Source organism: Crassostrea angulata, chromosome 5 (genome assembly GCF_025612915.1).
Source record: "Crassostrea angulata isolate pt1a10 chromosome 5, ASM2561291v2, whole genome shotgun sequence".
In the NCBI taxonomy this organism is placed as follows: domain Eukaryota; kingdom Metazoa; phylum Mollusca; class Bivalvia; order Ostreida; family Ostreidae; genus Magallana; species Magallana angulata.
In genome coordinates, this window is record NC_069115.1 from 39292531 (window position 1) to 39312103 (window position 19573).

A 19573-nucleotide genomic window follows, 5' to 3' on the forward strand; every position below is an offset into this window, starting at 1 on the left:
TTATACTTTTAATAATTACTTTGACTATTTCCGTAACCGATTCACAAGTCATAAGCATTGAAATCACAAAATGACACCATTTTCAACTAAGATAATTCTTTATAAAAGCTACAATCGTCCACACCGTATGAAATCCCCCCTCCCCCCTTAAAAATGATTCTATACTACATCAATAAAAATTATGGAGTTTTGTGTTTTAACACCAGTAAATCGGGTGTCAAGTGTTTAAGACATAAACATTTACCAAACATTTACCAAACTTTATTATACCAATCGGAACTTACACAATTAATGAATTATCAGCAAAAAAAGTCCTTAAAACCCGCAATATGAACCGAACTAAATTTGAACATCGAAAAGACCTGAGCTTCCGCTACACCTATAGTAAATGAAGCGGATCCACATTTTTTGGTTTTAACCAACTATAACGAGGGGATCTTGCTGTCCATCAATGTGTAAAGAATAAAAAATAACTCATGAAGACTAGAAATACGAATGTACATATATTTTTTAGGACAGAGCACCCTAATATATATTTAAATGTACGGTTAAAATGCTATCTTAAACCATATGAAAAGAATATTCGGAGGGGGGAGGGTCAAATCCATCCAATACAGGGAAGGTGGACTCTTTTCTAATATCTTTGCTTATCAAGTCCATAGAAAAATCTTTTGTAGAGAAAGGGTGGTAGAAAAGGCATGGACGTAACAATGTATTATCTCCTTTTCCAAATTATGCTCACCTTACTTGATCAAACTGTGCACGCACAGATTAAATCTAGTGCTATATAAAAACTATGACTCATGAAAAAGAATTCTTTTAAAATTAGCCAAGCCATCAAACTCCTTTAAACATGCATTCTATTAAAAGCAGTTCTATACATAAGGGAAAACCACGTAGTGGTGTAAACAATAAAATTCTTTCGTGGTGGTTCATAGGGATTTAATGACAGTGCGTATTGCAGATTAAGTCAAATACATATCCCGCCTCATCGCCTTAAGTGTACCAAATATCACTTTAAGGAGGATGAATGCTCAATCAATTACCGATCAGATCTACTTTAAATTTCTAGATGTGAAGTTGAGTAACAAACTATATTATTAAGTAAGGAATAATTTCGATATCTGAAGTTAAAATTTGAATATTTAAAAATACTCCAAACGACCAATATTGACATAGGCAGAACATTTTTTCATGTTTTGTTTACGTTTTGATATGTCAGGTTCGTGAAGCGAATTAATTTATAATGATTTATGCAAAACTATCAATATAATATGCTTTAATACAATAGTTATACTCTGTTTTGTATATCAATTTTTAATTTCCTAAAAATTGATACCTATTTTTTAATTTGGGGAAAAAACCCCAGACGTCTTGCAAATATTACAATTGTCATTTGCGCATGGGGTGCATAGTGCTGAGAGGAGGATTACAAAAAAATCAGCATGTAAACATAATTTACTTATGTCTATGAAATGTTCGATTGTAACTTTATCATTTAAAACTAAGCGTTCGGTGATTGAATTAATTTATTGCCGAGTATAGCACTATCTTGGTTGGAACATTTACCAGATTTATACAAGGAGAAGTAAAATACATGAAGATAGATTTGTACAATGCACATATGATTAAACCACTAACAAAAGCCACTAGCGAAATGTTTAAACTCGAACACTCTTTCCTTCCTCCCTGTAAAATATTTTTAGATATGTATCTTCGAGAATGACGTGCCATTTATCTAGACATGATATCTAGACCACAGTGTTTGTCCCGGGAATAGAAACTCCACACTCTAAATAATAGGTATATTCATGTATCCATCCATACTCAAAGCTGTTGCCCACATACGACCTCCAATAGCCTGTAAATAAACATGTGAACGTCATCAGTTAAAATTCATGTGCCCTAAACGTTAGGTTTTTAAGCCAGGCGATTGCTTTACAGAGCAATTTCTTGGCTATAAAATCGATGGTACCAAATGGTTATGGTACCAAATCGCAAAAAAATGTATTTGATGGCTTTACACATACTATATAAATCCCATTACATTTGTTGAGAAAATATTGTACCTATACGAGGGTTGTCCAAAAAGTTCGTGGACACATGTAATTTCATTCTAAATAACGACGCTATATTTAGAAAGGTATTAAAATATTTTAATATAGACTATAATAATGCATGTGTATAAAAATCAGAACAATGTTCATTCTCATAATGTAGTTATCACTACAAAAACATTGCCTGTACAGGCCGCACGGCCCAGTCTGACGGTTACACGACGTTTTTATAACGTCGTACGTAGCGCGTTGGTTTCTGTTACTTTTCAACGTAGTCACCTTTGCAATGCACACACTTCTCACACCTTCTTAGCCATGAATCGAACACATCCGAATACCATTTACTGTCGATTTTAGATACAATGGTCCGAGTAGCATATTTAAGTTCATCAGAATCCTCAAATCTTACTCCTCTTAGCTGTGATTTGATGAAAGGAAAAATTGCAAAATCCATCGGAGCAAGATCCGGACTGTATGGCGGGTGTTCAAGAAGATCGTATCCTAGGAGTTCGATTTCCAGACACGTGGAAGTTGCTGTATGTGCTGGTGTATTATCTTGGTGTAGGATGGGGATGATATTTCCTAGGTCCACAGCCATGGAAGGGCGTTTTTTCTTAATTGCCTTAACTAGGTCGCGGCGTAACACCTGTAATAAATAAAACCAATGTTTCGTTTGGTACACTGTATGTGGCTTTAGAATATGTGAATTTATTCATATATATAGTAATTCAATAAATCAAAATTAAGATTAGAATGTCCGGGTATTAAATTTATGAATTACGATATGCTAAATTTAGCGAAATGGACTTTTTTAAATCTGTAGTTACAATTTAAATGTGATGAAATGGGTAGTTCTCTACCTTGGAGTAGTATGCAGCATTCACCGTCTGACCGGAGGGTACAACGTGGACCAAAATCATTCCGTGCCGATCAGCAAAGAATATGTACATTTGTTTACCCATGGATTTCGCAACCTTTGCCTTTTTCGGTGCTGGTGAACCCCGGTGTTTCCAAATGCTGGATTCTGTTTTTGTTTCTGGATCAAAATGATGCACCAAGTCTCGTCCGTAGTAATGATTCTGTCAAGCCACTTCTCTCCTCCTCTTTTGAAATTCTGTATGAAAGCCTTACTTGTCTGCATTCGTCTTTTTTTGTGCTCATCGGATAAAAGTCTGGGCACCCATCTTGCGCAATCACGACTCATACAGAAGTCTTCAGTGAGGATATTAAAAACCGAAGATTTGCTAACATCACTTATTGACGCGACTTCTCTTAACGTCAGACGTCTGTCCTTCATGACAATGTCATGAATGCGGGATTTCGTTATATCGTCACAAAGCAAAGGCCTTCCACTTCTTTCAGCGTCTTTTAAATCGCAAACTCCATCCGAAAATCGTTTGTGCCACTTGTAGACTAGTGATCTTGATATGTGTCGATGCCTTTTTGTGTTCTTCATCATTTGTTTCGTTTCGATAGGTGTTTTCCCCGAGTCTACGCAGAATTTAATGATGGCGCGCTGTTCCATGCGATCCCCCGACGTCGCTTTTTCTGGCGTTTTCAAAGACATGTTCTTGCCGTAAACTCCTTGAAATATCCTCTTCTCAATTAAAAACGGCTTTAAATGACGTATGAAAATGACGTTCACAATTCTGACTACGTCACAGTTGAATATTTTGACGTTTTTACCTGTATTAAAAATACTGTTAATATTCATATCTTAAAACTCAATCTCGAAGTTTGGACAATTTTGACAATGGGCCGTTCGTGCTTTTCGCGACATTTTAATACAGTATAATTTAAGTTTAATTTTAATGAAAACATTCAAAACCACTTTAATCTGATTTGGAATTTTATGACAAATATTTTGGTATACAATATGCATATATAAACCCGTTTAAAATGACAAAAACGCGATTGACCACGAACTTTTTGGACAGCCCTCGTATGTGTATTGAAATAATAACTCAACCCTATTATATCTTTTCCTCATTTCCAAATATAATGTACACAAATTCGAACATGCTGCAACATAATATTACTTTATTAAATGACTTCGACTGATTTTGCACCTGAAAATACCATACATGTATCAATCACATATTGAAATAATTGTTTATTAAGATATCTTGCAAAATTGAAATAACAAGTACTCTTCTGCTTATTTTTATTGTAATTATTTAATTTAAAATAAATAAATAACTTTAAAGATAATAAATAAAAAAAAAATAGTACTAAAAATTTAAATAGTTTATCTACCTTGGATAATTTTTAAATATATATACATGTACCTTAAATTAAATGAGGTTTGCTCCTCTTTTTTGGGGCAAATATTTTACGTCACCACTTATCTAAATATTGTGCATCATATATTGATTATATTTGTATATCTATATTTTACCGTGCCAAATAAACAAAATTGAATAAAATTGTTAAAAGAAAACTAAATATTTACAAAGTTTAATAAGGGACTATATTTTGTAGCGAAAGGTTTTCCAGACGAAAATGAACAATTTTCATAACCAAGTAGTTTTAGAGTACTGTTACTTATCCTCCTTATTTTCAGCGCAGACTAAACTTCCAGATAGTTTGTGTATAACGATGTATTCATGTTGATGTGAAAAACATTTTTGAACAATACTATGATATTTCTGTCGAAATATTATATTGGCATATTTAGCTTATATTTCACAGAAATCAAGAAAACATTAACTGCAATTTTTGCCCAAAATTAGCTTATTGCATTTCATATCTCAATTTTTTGATTTGTGACCCTACTATTTTTACTTTTATATGAGACATTGAATGTATGTCTATTGGTATGCAAAGTTTTGGAAAGATGGCATTACTATTTTTTTTATTTTTGTAACAATCTTTATATTTGCTGTTGTATTCATTATTTACTGGCATTTGAAGCCATCAGTTAATAAAGGTTATTTAATCTTTGACTTGGATATTTTTTTTTATAGATTCAACATGTGTTCAACGTGTAACTGTATTGAAATCATAACTAAATAATAATTCAGACTATAGATATTTGTTTGATTCCTTCAAATAATCAATTTCCATGCCAAATTTAAGCAATTAATTCAGGAAAATTGTCTTTGTTTTGGGGGGCCCCATATTTCCAAAAAATGGCCTGTGACATAGGTCACAAATAAAATAAATGAACATCTTAGGTCTCTATCTTAATATCCAAGATGTTTTTGGATGACTGACATTACTAGCATTTCAGGTGCCAACCTCCTTAAGTTGGTATGATAAATTTTGCATTCGGAAAATCTTTAAACACAATCTTGAGCTAATTACTGCAATTGAAAGTTTCAAATGTTCAATAAAAATGAAATTATATTTAGAGCATAAGGTGTATAGTGATTAGAATTATACTTGTACATGAACATGTATATTAATTTTTTAGAAAAAATGAAAAAGAAAATCTTTTGAGTTTTATTATCTGAGCATATAGACCTGTTTACTTCAATGCTGCTACGATGATTTTGGAATTTAATCTGCATGTTTCATTTCTAGGAAACAATTACATGTATTTTATTTTACCCCACCTTTGTGTGCATAAGTTAATGGTTGTGTTTCCTCTAAAGAGAAATTCACGCCTTTATACGTCCTTAGCTTTACCAAGGACGTTCATAATAAGTAAGTTCTTGCCCACTTTATTCTACCTCTAATATTCGGTGATACGTGGTTTTCTCTTGCTTCTGCATTAGCTTGAGTTCCGCCGACGAGTTCACAGTGATCTTCGCCCCACCCACTAGAATCTCTTATGCTCTTGAACGTAGCCCCTAAACTCGAACCAAGGAATAACTTGTACCTGGAATAAACAATGCATTGACAGTTAAAGAGATGAGAGCGGATGATAACATGTATGTAACATTATTTTTATGAAGTGTTTTTCCTCTTTTAGATAATATACATGTGTGTGGGTGTGTGTGTGTGTGTGTGTGTATGAGTGCCTGTTTCTCAAAAATTTTTACTGCATGTATTCGTTTCTTGTTATTCCAAGGGCTCAATGCAATGTAGATGTGCTAAGCATTGAAAAAATCTGACATGAGATAAAAAATTCTTTTACTCTTATGATGGCATTGGATAATTAAAAGGAGTGTTTAGGTAACATGTACAACATGTAAAAGGGTGAAAAAAAAATTTAAAATAAGGATAATGATTAAAAGAGTTCAAAATATAAATGTGAATATTTCAATGTAAACCTGCATATAATAAAGACTGGTTTAAAACCTGCATGAAACAACAAACACTTCAAAGGACAAACGAATTCATTCGTAGATACGGACAATTGTACATCGAGCGACCGAAGAGTATTTCCCTGGTATTACTACAACAAAATTAAATATATTTCAGATTTTATCATTTTTGTCTTCATGTTTTTTTTGCATAGTAGTGCATCTCAGTACCATGTAGGAAAAACCTGTATAGATAATACATGTATTTAAAACCGTGAATCAAATTTGTAACGATTAAAGATAAGTAGTAAAAAATAGTTACAAACATTGATATTGTGGGTAACTGAAGGAACATCATTAAACATTACTGCAGGGACAAGTGGGACATGAGGCGATATGATCAATATTTCTGGTTTTAAGGCCCATTAAACATGTTTAACTGACAGTATAAATATCACATTTATATATTATCATATTTGTTTGCCTATGATTTCGTTATTCAAAATTACTAGCTGTGTTTCCTGAGTAACATTACGGACATTTTTTACTTGCTACACTGTACACATTGGGCTTTTGCAAAGTAATGCAATTTGCTAATTTTAGCGTAATAAATTGATTAAAAAAAGATGATCTATTTTAAATAATATTTGGACACATTATCAAGGTTGTTAATAAAAGTATTGTTTGTCTATTATGTTACCATCCATCATGTTACTCAATAAAACAAGAGGATCTTAATCAATAGTGTCTTAAATGAATATCATAAATTTGATTGTTCAAAAATAATATTTGGGCTCACTTTCATCGAGAGCTGCCATTGAAGCCTTGAGTATTATTCTAAGAAACTATTGATAAACACATCTAAAGTCTCTGGTGTTACATACTGGTAGGGTGACATGACAGACAATATCATCACTGACATATATGTACGTCAAATTATTTGACAGAAAAAGATAGACACTCGCTTTAGAAGACTGGCGGCTTTTACCAAATTAAAATTTCTTTTATTTCGTCAATTTGTTTTATTTATTTTTTAAAAATGACTGCCTTATATTTCTTCTCTAAAAGACACACATCTCTTTAAAAGATTTTATAAAATGGTTTAAAAAATATGGACAAAAGATGATTTAAAAAAAAATAAAATGTCTTATTGACATTTCTGGACATGATTTATTAGATATTAATATCATCAATTTATTCACACCAAATATTAATCTCTACAGTGTGGTTCTTGCAACCAAAATAAATTTTCCACTTTCTCATTAAAAATACAAAAAATTCACATAAAGTAATTGAGATTATAATTATATCTCTCTTTGAAAAACAAAATCATTTTTTAGAAATGAAACTTTACCGACCCATAAAATAAAAAGAATGGTGTAATATTCTACATTGAGAAACTACGACGAGTGCAAATAAGGCGTGGTTGATGGACGGATGACTTCAGCACATGTGACGGAAAATCTTAGTCCTTGATTGAGTTAATGTGAATTATAGTCAAGATCTAGTAAATGAAAGATTGCGAAAATTTGAAATATGAGTTTATTCAATGATGCTTCATACAGTAGCCTAGTTTAAAGGTCTATCGGGTTTGATTTTAAAGCTATACACGCTGTAATTTGCGTCAACTTTGAATGACGGGGAAAATACATATTTTTGTTAACTTACAAAAGTTACCATTGTTCTGTAAATATCATTGCTGAATTCTAACAAAGATAACAAATCTTAAATGATAAAAAAAATTTATATTCCTGCCAGGAAAGTAATATAAATCTATCACGTGATATCGACGGCTTACATGTATTTTAGACTATTATACAAAAATGAGTGAAGGGTCAACACCTTCATGATTTTTATACATTGTTTAAACAGTGGAAGACTATGATTTTTTCAACAAATTTTATGGGAGTACGTGACCAATAAGGGACGTACACATATACTTCTCTGTTACAATGAGGTATGTGTTTCCCCTCAAGGCTATTTTTAGTTTGCATGAGTGTAATTCTATTTAAGGAGACCGAACTTAGTTTTCATTGCGCATGTTTTAACGCATACTAGTGAAATACAGTGTATTTATTGATTTTTTTCGATATCATTAATTAACTTGAACACAAAACACAAAATACAGATATAAATATATAGATTTTTTAAAGAAAATTTTATTTTTTTAACAGTTTTTCCGTTGTATGGTAGGTGAGCGTTGCCATTGTCCTATTATGACGTTATGATAAAATGAAGCTTTGTATGAGTATGATATAGGAAATAACATTAAAAAAAGTGAAAATTGTACGTCGTTGAAATTTTATACACAGAATAATGCTATCCTCGGGTTTATTTTCTCAATTTTTGAATGAATCCATTGTACCAATCTACATTTGTTATGCTTAAAATCTATAGCAAAGTTTGGTGCATTTTGAAAATTTGAGATGGCTTCTTACTAAAAGCCAGATAGTAGAATTAATTTTTTTTACAGATAAGACAGAAAATGATATTCCTTATCACATATTACAGTTTGAAGAAACCTCAAGTCGCTATTGTAATATTGTTTTAGTCTGCTTCGAAGTGCAAAAAATGACACTATCCTACATATTTCTATAGTGTCTGTTACCTGTATTTTGAGATGGTCCCAATAGGGAACCAGATTGTCGATTTTCTTTAAACTTAGTAAATATACTAGAGTTAGTGTAAATTACATATAGTTGAAAATGAAAAATTGTTGCTATTGTAGTTTTTCCGCACCCCCCCCCCCCCAAGAAAAAATGGACTCCTTAAAACATGTTAAAGTAATGCTATCATGAATAACAGACCTAACACCCTCATACATGCATGATTGTTTTTCAAATCAACAACTGTTAAGCATATACAAAATCGTAACCTAACTTTCTGCAGACATGCGTAATGAGGTTGGTTTCGCTCTTTCTTCATCAATATTCATTAAAATGCATTACTTTTCTGGCAGGAAAAAAAATAATTAAAATTTTATATCTCTGTAACGAGATGAAATTCAGTACTGTTATTTTCAAAAATCATTTTTAAAGGTAAACACACGACATGCGTTTTCAGCAGTGAAAATAATTGGTTTTGTTATTTTTTCATTCAATTTCATAATGAATTTATTTCTCTTTAATAAATTATTAGTATCTCGGCCATACAAAATCCCAAAAAAACTCTAAAACTTCTTTATCATTCTAAGCATTATATATGTGACACCATTTATTCTTAATAAGGTCCGTCACACAATGAGGTGACGATTATTCGAGCTAATCTTGAATTACCACTGAGCAGACAGACAATGAAAACAGTCAATAGTTTTTTATATTGAATCTCAGTGGTATACATGTAACACAAGTTTAACACAAACACTCCTTTTTTTAAAAGCAAATGGAAAGACTTTAATAACCTGGTACTATTGCACAACTGCACGGCGAGATAGGGAGCCGATTTGTAGTTTGTCCTCTTGACGAGTATCTGTCCGCCGGTACAAGGACTAGGAGTGTTGTCCACTGACACGTTGAGGGCGTACCAACAAGGAGGAGTGGCGCTCATACAAGCTGTGAGAATAAGAAGGCATGACATTTGTATCATCTTTTAATCTCTCTGTCTCTCTCGTTGAACATTACTAACCTGGTTCGTGAGGACAAGGTATCTGCACCCCACACTCGTACCACGGGTTACTTTGATAACCAGTGTTCCTCCCAATGGATTGTATGCTGAATTCATCGCCCACATATCGTCTTGCATAACCTGAAACGGGAGACGAACTTTCTTTTGAATATGAATAATCGATTTCAACCAAAAATCTTTCCAGAAGGTCGTTTTTCTTCTTATTTAAGTTTTGATTGTTTTTGAGAAGATTAAATTTTTCACACACATTTTTGGCTTAAATATAAATGGCAAAAACCAGTGAATATAATTCTTCATATAGCATATATACGAGGGTTGACCCAAAATAGCGTAGACAGGACACATAGCTTAAAACTGTTCATTGCAATTTCATTAGACTTATATGTTTTCTTCAATGACTATTTGGCAATATTGAAACATTCAAATACGCCGGTTTCGAGATAGGAACTCTCTTGTTTAGGAGGCGCAAATAACACGCGAGTTGAAGCGGAGGTGGGACACATCGTCAACGTAAACAATAGAAACGCGGCGAAAAAAGCAATGTCTTTAAACGTAGATTTAATGTTAAAACCGCAACTTAAATTGTTTTTAATTGAACGAGGAATGACTGTCAGTGACTATAGCGTCCATCAACTTCGGGAATTGGCTAAGAAAGCGATAGATTTGAAATTACCGGTGTTAAAAGCTCCGGATGACACCAAAGAATTTCTGCGCCAGAGAAGTCGTATAATTATTGATGGAGAAGTTGTTGAATTTCCGTTTATAATATCCCCAGAACTCAATAAATGGACTGATGATTTGAGACACGTTCCCGTTTTCTGTCAGGCCGATTTATTTGTTTATTTATTATCAAAAGCGAACGCCGGGTGGTCTCCTGCACGTCTACAAAATTACAAGTCCGAACGCGGTTATAGATTGTATCAGTCTAATCACATTCACTCTGTGAAGTGTCATGAGTTATCCCACAACTACATCTATGTAAAATCACTCTGTATTAGAGAAACCTCACAATCTGCTGATCCATACAGGACCTGGTGTCTGCTAAATCGTGTTGATGGTAGTTGTACATCTGCTGGCTGTGAATGCAATGGGTAACTTGTGTTCAATTTTATAATTATGAATAATTCTCCACATAATTATAATAACCACTGATACTACAGAAGAAAGTAAACTTTATGTTCAGAATCATGATAACAATTTATTATTGCCACAATTTTATGACTGCTTAATACACATACACTACATACATGGTAGCGAGTAATTATTTAAATGCAAAATAATTAAAAATACCACTGAAGGCTACATACATACATTAGAGGTAATATTAAAATTTTTAAAAAGTTACATGGCACCAGTTTTGAGCAGTCGGTAGATACACATGTGAAATTTACTGACACATTTTTAAAACATGAATTCAAACGACAATTGAAAAGTCAGGAAAATGTACTGCAAGATAAAATATTTGCATCATTGAGATACATGTATATCAATTTTATAATAATTTAATTGTAATCTTTTTATTAAGAGATGATGGTGGATGTAAACATGTTGTGGTCCTATTGTTCAGTTTGTCACTGTGGTCAGAGAGGCATATTGATAGGAACACTGAAACATGTACAGACAGAAAATGCATTTGGGATGTACCTCGTAAAGAATCAAAACCCAAACTGCTGGATGAAATTGAACAGTCAACTGAGCAAACCCGTATTCTTCCATTTGAACATTGTTTTGACCCTACCATCGTTAATCAAAATTATCCTGATATTGATGAAATGCTTTTAGATTTAGTGAAAGGGTTTGACACTCAAATTATTGAAGTTCTTGACATGAACATTGATAATAATAATGATCAAAATGTACCCAAAACTCTTCCACAATGTATTGCAAATTTTGATCCAAATGGAAACATATCAATTTTTGACTACCAATTAACATGCTTTGATGAATCAGATTGTACTGAAATCAACAGGCTTACTGACCAACAATCTGAGTCAGTTTATTGGTATGAATACAGATGTGGCAGAATTACATCGTCTGTCATGCACAATGTTTGTTACTATAAAGCAAATGACCCAAACAACTATATTGTAAAGCAAATATTGAGTAATGACTGCACATCATTTTCAACACCTGCCACTATCTATGGTAAGGAAAGAGAAGTTTTGGCAAGAAATTTATATGAGAAAAAGTATGTCTCTGAAAACAAAAATGGTAAAGTAAAAACCACAGGTCTTATTGTTAATTCTAATGTACCATTCCTAGGTGCTTCACCTGATGGAATTTTGCAGTGTAAGTGTTGTGGAACAGGAGTACTCGAGATAAAATGTCCATACAAATTTAGAAATTACACTTTAGATCAGATTTTCAATGAAAATTATCATATTCAATGTGATGAGAATGGGTGTATGAAATTGAAAGAGAACTCTAATTGGTACACACAAATACAAACACAGATGGCTGTGGCAAATGTACAGTGGTGTGATTTTGTAGTGTATTTGGAAGGTGGTGTCAAAATTGGAAAACATCAAATTTACAGTGAAAGAATATTTTTTGATCCATTACTTTGGAATTCATTGTTAAAAAAATCAAAGATATTTTTTGAGAATTTTGTACAACCAAAATTGCAAAAAAAGTAATTATTGTGTATTGTTATGTTAGGATTAATGTGTAAATTCTCAGAGAGAAATTAGACTCATGTTGCAAATATTTTATGAACAATTATTAACTAGCAAAACACAATTATATCTGTATCATGATTGATAAAGTACTTTGATTAAATACTTAAAAATGCTAATACTATGTTTTGATTATTTATCTACCGGTAGTTGAAAAATATTTACTGCATGACTATATATATATATATATATATATATATATATATATGAATGTTAAACATTGCAGGAAAAATTGAAATCAAAGTGCACAAATATTGGTGCATGCTTTTCCAATTAACAAGTCATTATATAACTCTAAATAAACTGATTCTTGAAAAAGAAGAACTTTAGGACTTCTACTTTCTCACTAGAGTTGGCATTAAGTTACAAAGAAATGCTGAAACTTTAATCATTTGATTAATAACTGGTTTAAGTGACCATGGAATTACGTTTCCTATAAGCCTAAATAACTTAAGTCTCTGTATAGACCTCTCTACGTGAATTCTAAGTTTGGCTATCTTACGCGTCTGCTTTATTTCATTAACATTAAGGCGTTTCTTTTTCCCCCATGGACACTTTCTGGTAAAAGGAGGAATGAACAGGGTGGCTTTCTTATCAGTGAGCAGATCTCTTATTGTAAAACCTCGGTCAGCCAGTATGTCATCACCCTCTTCCACAAAATTTAAAAACCCTGAATCTTCTGTAATAAATCTATCAGACACATTGCCACCATAAAGTTTTGAAACAAAAGTAAAATTTCCTGCTGGTGAAATAGCTAGCAAACATTTTGCTGTGTTTTTAGACTTATATGTACTATATGTAGCTGCTTGAGCAGTTGGAGACCTAGGTCGTTGTAAAAAAATTCAGTACAATCTATAATTGCACGTGTATTAGGGTACTGCTTTCTAAAGGACAATGGCATATACTTTTTTACTTGTCTCCGAGATGGCCATCTCAAATAGTTTCCAAATGTATTTGACATAAAAGTTATCCAGGTAATAAAACTCTGGGAAACCCTACTTTTAGATACACCAAACAGATCAGCAATACAAAACTCAAATAATCCTAAACGTAAGCGAACAAGTGAAAGAATAAATTCCTGATAAAAAGATAATTTTCTTGATGGACCAGGTTTTCCATGTCTGTTCCTCTGGTAATTTTTCTCCTGAGCACTGGGTTGACCTGACCAGTATTTTAATGCAGAACACTTGGCAGCTAAAATATTGAAAATACCCAATAGCATAGCAAGTGACGGTAACCCTGTGTACAACTTAGCATTCTCATCATTTTTGGTAACAGTCTCAATAAAACATTCTCTTAAAAGAGTGGTCTTGTCATCAAGTTTTGCTTGAAGTTTGTGGATTTGATCAGACATTATGTTGATATCATTCATGGTCATGTCCGTTTGCACTGTTGTATCCTGGACGTTCACATCAGTAGAACCTGGTGATGTACCAGCAGCATAAACATGATCGAGGAAGGGAGGATTTGTAATACATTCAACTTTCTTCACATGCTTCACCCCTGAAATTTTTTTTATAATGAGATTAAATTAAAATAAAGTGATACAGCGGGTTATAATCAATGAATGGTCACACTATTTCTAATTCTTTAAAACTTGAAGCTTAAATTTAGAGTTGAATAAATAATTATATCAAAAGTCAGATATAAAAATATGAAGTTTTTTCCTACTCATTTTTATTGCAATTTAAAAAATTAAACGACAGTTAAAATATGTATGATAACAGGCTAGAAAGCATGTTTTTGATTAATAAGTAATTACCCTCAGATCTATCATGACTGGTGTTGATTTCATATTCCTCAGCAACGTAGGGGATGTTGTCTTCTTCATAATGATGAAGAGGTATGTCACTATTGCTTTCTGTTGAAGTTTCTTCCTCATCACTGATATCATCTGACTTCTGGATAGAGTTGCTTGTGTTCCTGTTAAATCAATTTCATTTTAGAAAAGGGCTAGGTTTTTTAACAATCAAGAGTTAAATACATGTAATAGTGTTAAACATATTTTCACATTAACAAGCTAAAAAATCCTTAACATTTGACGTGAAAATAGCTGAATTTATATTCATGACACTCATCACATTCTATAGATAATCAATGAGCTTTAAAGAAATCATAAACTTTTATAGATGAAAAGAAAGAACTGTCGTCTGCTCATTAAGTTTGCCAATATTCAACAGTCAATATTATATTATTATGAGGCATTCATTAACAAATATACCTAGTATAAGACGGTTTTTTGAAATTGTTGTATGGAAATAATGTCAGAGTATTTGAGCCGGGCTCAAAATGGCAAGAACAAATTCTTGTATATTTGTTTGGCACCCAAGACTTCTCCCGTCTGATGAGCCTTATCCACTGGTTTCTTCTCCTTTGGTCCGACTTTTTAGGCAATGAATAAAAAGTTACATCTTTTTGTTGTTTATCCAAATCTTGAAGTTTTCTTGTCGAAGATGTGCATTCTGGCACGCAGCAATGATAGACCGGCATAGTTGTCAATATAAACAAATCTGTCCCACCTTCCGGTTTACTCCGAGACAAAATTTACCTCCGCGCGCGAAGAGCTACGTCAAGGGAGGCTATCTCGAAACAGACGTAATTCAAATCTGAACTTTATTTATTTCTTTTAAAAAAAATGAATAATTAGAAACAACAGGTTTTGTAAGGCTGCGCAATAAGCAACGTCGAAAATTTTCAGTCTTTACGTTGTTGCTAGACCCTTCACATCATTTAATAACATTTACGTTTTACTAAAATATCTTGAAAAAAATATTTTCTTTGAACATGTACTCTGAATGCACATTCAACATACAAATCTAATTTTGTTGTTTAAAATATTAACTAAGTACAAACGATCGGCTGACTCCAAACTTGTCATGAATTATTTGTTATCTTAACTTCGTCCTACTGAAATGTGTCGTTCAGGTAGCAAGGGACAGTTTCGAATAAAGTACCCGTCAATATTTTTGTAAAAATGAGAATTGCTGTACTTGAAAGCTTATGAGTGTTGCTAAAATTCATGAACTGATATTTAATGATTATCATTAGTTAGAGGGGTGTCTCTTGTTGAAATTGATATGCAATATGTAGGCCCCTTATGTTAGGTACATGAGAATCAGAGGTAAAATGCGAAACCTGTGGCTATGACTGTTGTGCTGACTTTACACAGTGAAATTGCAAGTTACAGACGGGAGGTAAAATAACACGAAAAGTAGGTGGATGAGACATTGTAAACTATACAGCGGTAAGTTTCTGACATGTGATAGTGCAACATGCACGCGGTACGGAAGGTCAACCCTCTGCAGGGAATTAACTGGGGGAGGTCTAAAAAGCTGAAAAATCATGAAAAATTAGCAAAATATGAAAGGGTCAAAATCTCATCAAAACCAGTATGTAGAGAATTTTACAGGTTTTGACTAGTAATTTTCTTCAGAAATTGATGATTGGCCTTATAAAGAGTGAATTAAAGGTATTTGTGCTGAATGGGAACTGAGGAAATTCTAGTTACAGAGTTCCGAAGACATGCATCCCTTGGCTACAATGAATTGTATAAAAAAAACTGTCCCCTGCCACCTCAGCATTTTGATATCCATTTCTAACGGTATGGGTTTCTTTTTTTACCTATTGGAATCATACGCGTCTAAATGTTGTTGGACTGCTAATTCACAAAATGCATTTCTAAGCGATTTTGTTGATATTAGCCGCTTTGGATTTCTTTCAAGGTCTTTACAAAATTTAATCAGTTAATGCTGCGCCGCCTTAAACGCTGACATCGTCATTTTATGACGAGTTAACACTTCAACTTGTCACAAAATGCACAATAAAATCTTTAACAGTTGTGTTATAGCCAAAATATTTTCTTAGTAAAAAATAAAATTATCAACAAATAACAATGTATTTTTCATTTTTAGTTTTTTTTTATTTGAAAAGTCCTTTTTCTCGCAATTTTCACTTTAATATGTTGATTTTTGATTTTAACTTTATCATCTAGCATTCTTTTATTTCACTTATTTAATCTAAAAAAAATATTTGATATCAAAACATAATTTGAATGCAAATTACTTAAACCTTTTGTGGCACAAGTTTCATCTTGCTGTGTCTTCGATTAACTGAATAACGCCACTTGTCTACGTTATTTTGGGGCAACCCTCGTACATATAGATGTGTGTACACATAGCCTGAATTTAGAGTAGTAAACAGTAACAGATGACTCACTAAAGATTGGGTTAAATAAATCATATTAATTGTTGACGGATTACTTTTCACGCTATATGCTCTAAACTAAGTTTACACTCAAGAAAAATTTCGTAAAAATCACATTTTGCTACAGTTTTCTGTTGAGGCCTGTCAACAATGTCGGATATCGTTTTAACTTTAATTAGTTCACAAAAAAATGTCTTTAAATTTTAACCGATTTTAGTGAAAAAAGTAATCTTCGGGGGGGGGGGGGGGGTCAAAACAAAGAAGATATAAGCATGTACCGGAGATCCTGGTTAATCAGAAATTTTGTTTTCATTTTATCTTAACAAAATCCAGTGTCTAAACACTAACCTTTTGTTTATCTCTCATACAAATCATACAAATGCACCGTACTGTTTTAAAAGGACTTAGACACGATTTTAGATCAAAATTTTATTTTTTGATTTGTATGTATAAAATGGTTTCCAGCGCATTTTGAATGATTGACCAAAATATGAAAGTTAGTAGTCAAGTTATAAGAGATATTGAAGTAAGATTCATTGTTTTATAAACAAAGATCGAGTCTTATATTTGTTTACAAATAATGTCAAGAACAGAATCACAATTTCTTTGACAAAAAGACCCGTGGCAAACAAGGTAAACTGATTCAATTTGTTAATAAATGATATCATTAACAGAAGAAAGCAACTTTTATTTGAAACTTATGGCAATAAATCACTTATGTGAACAATAAGAAGACTCAAGCTTTTTTTACAGAACAAAGAATGTCAACCTCTATATTTTCCATATAACTCAAAAGGTCACTCTGAATTTTAAAGAAAGCATTAAAAATGCCAATATGAATTATTCCAATCATTACAAATTGGAAAACAAATTTTTTTTTTAACTTAAATCGTGTCCAAGTCCCTTTAATTGCTTATTATTGCCATTGTTTACAACAACATTTAGAGCAAAATCAATACCGGATGTAAAAGTCAAACCAATAAAGTAAAATCCTCATTATGACTTGGTGCGACTACTTTAACACGGGTTGAAGCTAATAAAATTAATTGCTTTCAGCCAACTGATATATAATAATTTGCCAAAATTTTTAACAGACTCATTAACTTTGTACAACCCCATTATCTTGTTTAAGGAATTTTCACCTCTTCCTGATCAACACTAAATACAAGAGATGAGAAAATTCGCAAGATTGAGCTTTTGTCTTACTAATTGTACGTCAATCATACAAGCAGGAGTATCATTTAGCAGATACAGACCCTGAAACGTACTACTACACCAAAAAAGCGTGCGACTTTCGTGCGAGAAACGTTTCGTGTAAACCGTTTAGCGTTTCGTGTGTATCGTGAAGCGTTTCGTGTAAACCGTTTAGCGTTCCGGGCAAAGCGTGTAAATCGTTTCGAGCAAAGCGTGCGAAAACCATGTGAAACGTTCAACAGAACTCTCTGACAATTTAGTTGTTTCAATATGCATTACTTTAACCACTTTGTGATTGGCAACACTCTTTTGTAGGTAATCTCATGTAAAACAAATATCTGGAAGAAATGATATATTTATTTTTTTTACAAAATTTCATTCATTTTTAACAAATAAAAGACAAACACATGTATTTAAAGAAGACTATTTACAGAGTACCCGTATAACGTTCTTATACGATGTTTCAGTACTGGTAAAATATTAAAATTCGCCATACATAAAAAATATAAAATACACTTAGCAAAACATGTGACTTCTATAGGAACAAACCTGAATCGAATTTTACCAGGGACATTTAAATTAAATGTAAACATAGAAAAAAAATATGCTGTTTATTACTATGAAATGCGGGAAGTAAATTATTTTGAATCCCATTCATACGTCCCTGCTTTGTCTTGATAAGCATGTATGTTTTTTAATTTAACTCTTATTGAATCATGTACAACCAGCACACATGACCTCGGACATCGGGTAAGACCTGCACCTGGCTGAACCAGCTGTCAATCTAACTCTGTGTATTTGTTTTCACTGGATGGCCACGCGTCTCTTTTTTTGTTAATAGCCAATAAAAATTAAATGAATTCAGGGTAGACGGAATCAGTATTTGATGAAGCAAACAATTTAAATGATAGAAAATTTAACAATTATTTGAACGAAATTAAATGTAAACACAGAAAAAAATATACTTTTTATTTCAATGAAATTCGGGAAGAAAATTCTTTGGAATTCCGATTAAAAGTAAATTTTACAAGTAATTATTTTAATTATTTAAACACTGTTACGGAAAACAACAACGGAAAACAACAAGTTTTAGAAGTGATTAACACACAGGAATTTGCCTACAATGTACACATGCAATTAATTATTATGGGAATCTAAATGCATGGTACTTAATTCAAATAGATAATGATAGATACACTGTACGCCGTTATACGGGGCGCCAGTTATGTATACGAATATTGAGTTAAAAATTGAAATCATTTTTATTTTTTGTTATTTCCTACGAAGCTTATTGAGGCCACTTCAGTATTAAATTTAATTTATATTGCGTTAAATCGCATTAGTTATTACGTTTTAATGCAATGTTTTGCGTTTATTCGCAATGTATTTTGCGTTTAAACGCAAAAGATTGCGATAAAACGCAAAGAGTATTGCGATTAAATTCAAAATGGACTGCGTTTAAACGCAAAAAAATATTGCGTTTGAATGCAAAGCTATTATTCCTTTTAAACACAATAAATTTTCCGATTAAACGCAATAATTTTAGCGATAAAACGCAATAATTTTTTCGATTAAACGCAATAGTTTTGCGATTAAATGCAATGAATTTGCGATTAAACGCAATGATTTT

At 32.4% G+C, this 19573-nt stretch overlaps 1 protein-coding gene across 1 annotated transcript in view; it reads right to left on the reverse strand.

Moving 5' to 3' along the window:
* Nucleotides 1-332: 332 nt before the first annotated feature.
* The window catches only part of LOC128183172 (uncharacterized), a 50492-nt gene continuing 31251 nt past the window's right edge, over nt 333-19573 (reverse strand). Inside the window, exons 9-12 of the mRNA XM_052852081.1 lie at nt 9872-9991; nt 9648-9798; nt 5732-5880; nt 333-1861 (exon numbers count right to left, since the gene is read on the reverse strand). Coding sequence (XP_052708041.1) covers nt 1752-1861; nt 5732-5880; nt 9648-9798; nt 9872-9991 — 530 coding nt within the window. The 3' untranslated portion in view covers nt 333-1751. The remainder of the gene's footprint in view (nt 1862-5731; nt 5881-9647; nt 9799-9871; nt 9992-19573) is intronic.